Here is a 4,617-nt window from a genome sequence, read left to right as displayed (position 1 = left end):
TCTATCTAGAGCCTGGTGAGTAGGAAGCAACATTTCATTGAATCATCTTATTTTACAGGTAAGTTGTAGACAACAAAACAAATTATAATGTAACAATAGACGCAGTTCCTGTTTATGAGTTCCCGTAGCATGTGACGAATGATCATACTCCCTACTCACTGAAAACAACCATGTTAACTCTCTGTCGTAATTGGAAGAAAAGAATGAATTGTAGTTCTTGTTCGCTTATATTTTTGGTTTTGAACCGGATTTTACCAAACCCAACCAACATTCTAAAGCACACGCTTTTAACTATGAATTAAAATGTAAAATATAAAAATTCCCCTGCAAACAGTATCATACTTCAGGAAATGGATCCTCTCCAGTTTTGAGAAAACTGGATGTAGTCTTAGCCTTTGATTATTTTTAATGTGTAAAAAAAATGCATTGAATGGTGAGATTTAAAAACTGCATATTCACATATATTTCTTGGAATTACTATAGATTTTGGAATCTTCAAATCTTTTTTGCATTGAAATTGTACAACAATTCCATACATAAGTACAAATCCTAAACATTACAAAAGCAAAGGGCATTCATTTTTATTCTGCATCTTATACTGGTGGTGATACAGATGAAAAGACTCTAAAACATGCTATTTAGTCTGCAGTCTCATTCATAAATCTAAGTAGGCTTTCTTTGTCCTTTTCTTTGAGAAATTCAACAAGTCCTTCCAAAGCAACTTCAGGATCCTCATTTCTCATCAGTTGCTCTGCTACTACTGCAGGGGTGACTTCTAATTTCTCCAATAGTCCATCAATTTCTTCAAAAAGTGAATGATCTTCAATTCCTAAATAATTGGAAGCCAAGACTCGAAAGGCCTTGCCTTTGAGGAAGGACAAGTGAATGTGCATGTCCATACGACCAGGGCGCAGCAATGCAGGGTCAATTCTCTCTCTGTGGTTAGTAGTGAATATTATAATTCGCTCCTCTCCACCACTTGACCACAAACCATCCATGTTGTTAAGCAGACCCGACAGAGTAAACCTGTAAGGCTTAACCTATGCAATGATTTTCAGGAACCATGGTAACAAGTTATTACTCCACTTACAAGAAGAGACTGTTGAAATAAATAAAGGGTATAAAATAAAGCTTATAAATAATAAAAAAATAAAAATATTAATCATATTTCTTAATTTACATCATTATTTATAGTCTGTATAAATTTGTAAGAATTAAAAAATAAAAGATTAGTTTTACAAGGACGAGTAACAAAAAAAAATACTAAATTTTAAGAATTAAATATATATATATATATATATATATATATATATATATATATATATATATATATATATATATATATATATATATATATATATATATTTAAACCTCCTTTAAAACTACTTGGTTTGGTCTCAGATGCATTATTTAACTTGTCTTAGTCTCTAATAGAGATAAAAGAAGTAACTAAACCCAAAAGTAAAGTAGTTGAAGGTACTAAAATACAAAACAAACCTTAACACGCTTGCGGTCGAAGTCTGAATCTGAATCTGAAAAAGGTTTCGTTGTTGGTCGAGCATGCACCTCTTTGTTGCAGTCTATGTCTTCGATGACGATGATGGAGCGGTTGGTTGTTTCCCTCATGACTCGCATGAGTTCCGAGTTAGAAAACATAGAGCTTAGCTCCAAATCATACACATCAAACTTCAAGTAGTTGGCTATAGCAGCAATAAGGCTAGATTTTCCTGTCCCGGGAGGCCCATAAAGGAGGTAGCCACGTTTCCAAGGCTTCCCCACCTTCTTGTAAAGCTCCTTCCGTCGCAAAAACCGATTCAAATCATCAATAATGGCTTGTTTCTGCTCAGGTTCCAATGCAAGCGAGTCAAAGGAAGCTGGATGAGTTAAGTCACTCTTCTGCCAACACCTTCCACCAATGGAATGGATCTTGATGGTTTTCTGCTCTGTCTGCATGTCCTGGTAAGTGCTTAGAACGTGGTTAATGTACTTGTTCATTACTACATCTCTATGCTTCTCATCAAAGCTTAGAGTAAATGACTTCCTCTCGTAACCAACACCGCTAGACTTAGGATGATGATCGCGGTGATCAGAATCGCTTTTGGGGCTTTTCTCAACGAGCTTCCAGCTGAGCTTGATGCCTTGGAAAAGATCCACGACCTCTTGTGTTCCATCCACTGCCACCGCAATGTTCTTGTGCTTTGGGAGCTTTCCAACTTTGAGGGACTTGTAAGAGTGGGATATTTGAGCAGGGAGATACTCTTGGGCGGCTTGGAAGAGCTGGTTGATTTGGCCATCCCAAATCTCGTTGATCTGGAGTGAGACCTGGTTAATATTTTGGCGATCTGAGAACAAAGCCTTTATCTTTGTGACTATGAAGGTGCGAACTTGGTGGGGTATGAGATCGTTGATCGCGGTTCTCAGAAGCATCATGAATGTGGAGAAAGCGGCGTACACCTCGAACCATGATGAGGCGGAACGGAAGCTTGTGAAGGGTGAAGAAAAACTCCCCAAAGAAGTTCTCATGGTGGAATTGAATGTGTTGTGGTTTATGCTGATACACTCTGGGAGCTAGATAGAGCCACCATATATAAAGGGTGAGAGTGACACGCTTGTTTTCTTGTTGATTAAGTCTTTCCGGGTAAGTCTATCTAGAGACACACAAGTTCTCTACCTAAAGGAATCACTCAGAATTTTTTATTTTTTTATTTTAAGAATCACTAAGAATTTTTTATTTATTTATTCTAAGACCCATCTAATTAAGCATTCACCTGTTTACTCATATTTTTTGGTTTCTCAGGAAAACTTAAAAGAAACCTTCCATATTATAAAATTATAAATTGAGAGTGAGACTACTAGTAGCTTATAATAGTTACTCATTTTTTTGTTTTTGGTATAAAAAAAATGATACACTCTCCTCAGATTTAAATATAAACAAAATTAATTAATTTTTTATACTAATTGTAAAAAAAATTAATAGTATTATTTAATTTTATTAACCACATTTAAAAATTAAACTTTTTTTCCTAAATAACATTTTATATATTAAAGCTTGATATAAAAAAAATAATTGAAAATAGAATTTCAATTAAGTGAGAATATTTTTATATAAAATGAAAGTATTTATAAATTTAAATTTACGTAACTTTTTTGTTACTTATAATTCAGTCCATTGTATAACTAATTAAGGTGCTATAATGATTTGCACATATCCCTGTTCTTTTCCTAGTTTAATAGTGTTGTTTTCCTAGTTATACAGTTAAACAAATCGGACAAGAATATATTTTTAGACCGTTCTTGTTGCTTCAGGGTATATTTGGATATTCGTTCAAAAAAATGAGAATTATTTTTAGAAAATAAACTCAGTTTTGTGATATATATATATATATATATATATATATATATATATATATATATATATATATATATATATATATATATATATATGTATATGTATATAGTTATTTTAAAAAGTGTATTTGCCCGATAAATTTTTAAAAAATATATAATTAAATTTTAAAAAAATATAATTAAAAGAGAGAGAAGATGTCACTCAAAGTGATAAACTAAATATTTTAACAAAAATTAATGATCAATTTATTAATACTTGGCATCAATATTATTACTATTATAGGGACCAGCAACTAATTGGTTTGCAAATTTTAATTTGAATATGCACTGAGTCGAAATCTGAAACCGGTTTGATTGCTTTATTCAGTTTACTGAACCGAAAGTGTATTTAAATCCGGTTAAAATGATACGCCAGGTCATCTAACACGCAAAATACGGCACTTTTCACTGTCACTCTTCAGTAAAAATGTCACCTTTAACTGTCCAAACATCACTCTTCAGTAAAAATGTCACCTTTTACTGTCCAAACATCACTCTTCAACAGTACATACAGTAACGTCACTTCTTCATTTTCAGTATTGCAGAATAATTAAAATTCTTAGGTTTTTTTTTTCAAAAATATTTTTTCTCTCTCTTACTTTTTTCTATTTACACTATTTTTTAATTTAATTTTTAATATATATTATTTATGACTTTCTCTCTTCTGAGTAGTATTAAAATTAACTAAAAAATAAAATAAAAACATAATTGATATATTTATTTTATACAATAAACATAAAATTTCAAAGAGTAATAATTATTATATTAAAAATATCTTTAAAAATATTTTTAAAATATCTTTAAATAAAAATATATTGAAAATATCTTTAAAAATATTTTTTACTTAAGTGATAATTAATATTTTTATTATCTATGACTTGTAGATACGAAAAGAAAAGATTAAAATATCCAAAACATATTAACAACAGTTAAATATGAGTTATTTCTTATAATAAAATATATTAAAAATATTTTTAAAAATATTTAATTAATAATTATTTTTTGTCGTTACTTAATCAATATCACAAAGGATCGTCCCGTTGTTAAGTAGAAAAAAGATGTACGAGAAAGTAGAAAAAAAATATGAAATTTATGAGCAACATAGTTATAATAAAAACAATTGTCCTAACATATCTTTATCTTAAGTTTTTCCTTAGTCAAATGCAATATAATATTCTTCTATAACAAAAAGTCTTCTCATTTTTAATTAAATATAATGACATAAACAAA

General features: G+C 30.3%; 1 protein-coding gene across 1 annotated transcript; it reads right to left on the bottom strand.

The window, feature by feature from the left end:
- Nucleotides 1-484: 484 nt before the first annotated feature.
- Nucleotides 485-2,558, bottom strand: LOC100787726 (probable mitochondrial chaperone BCS1-B). Its single transcript, NM_001317428.1, is given in 2 exon segments — nt 485-1,040; nt 1,498-2,558. Coding segments are annotated over 2 exon segments (1,428 nt in total). The 5' UTR covers nt 2,524-2,558; the 3' UTR covers nt 485-638.
- Nucleotides 2,559-4,617: the final 2,059 nt, after the last annotated feature.

This window comes from Glycine max, chromosome 11 (genome assembly GCF_000004515.6).
Source record: "Glycine max cultivar Williams 82 chromosome 11, Glycine_max_v4.0, whole genome shotgun sequence".
NCBI lineage: Eukaryota > Viridiplantae > Streptophyta > Magnoliopsida > Fabales > Fabaceae > Glycine > Glycine max.
This window is presented reverse-complemented; position numbering and strand designations above follow the sequence as displayed.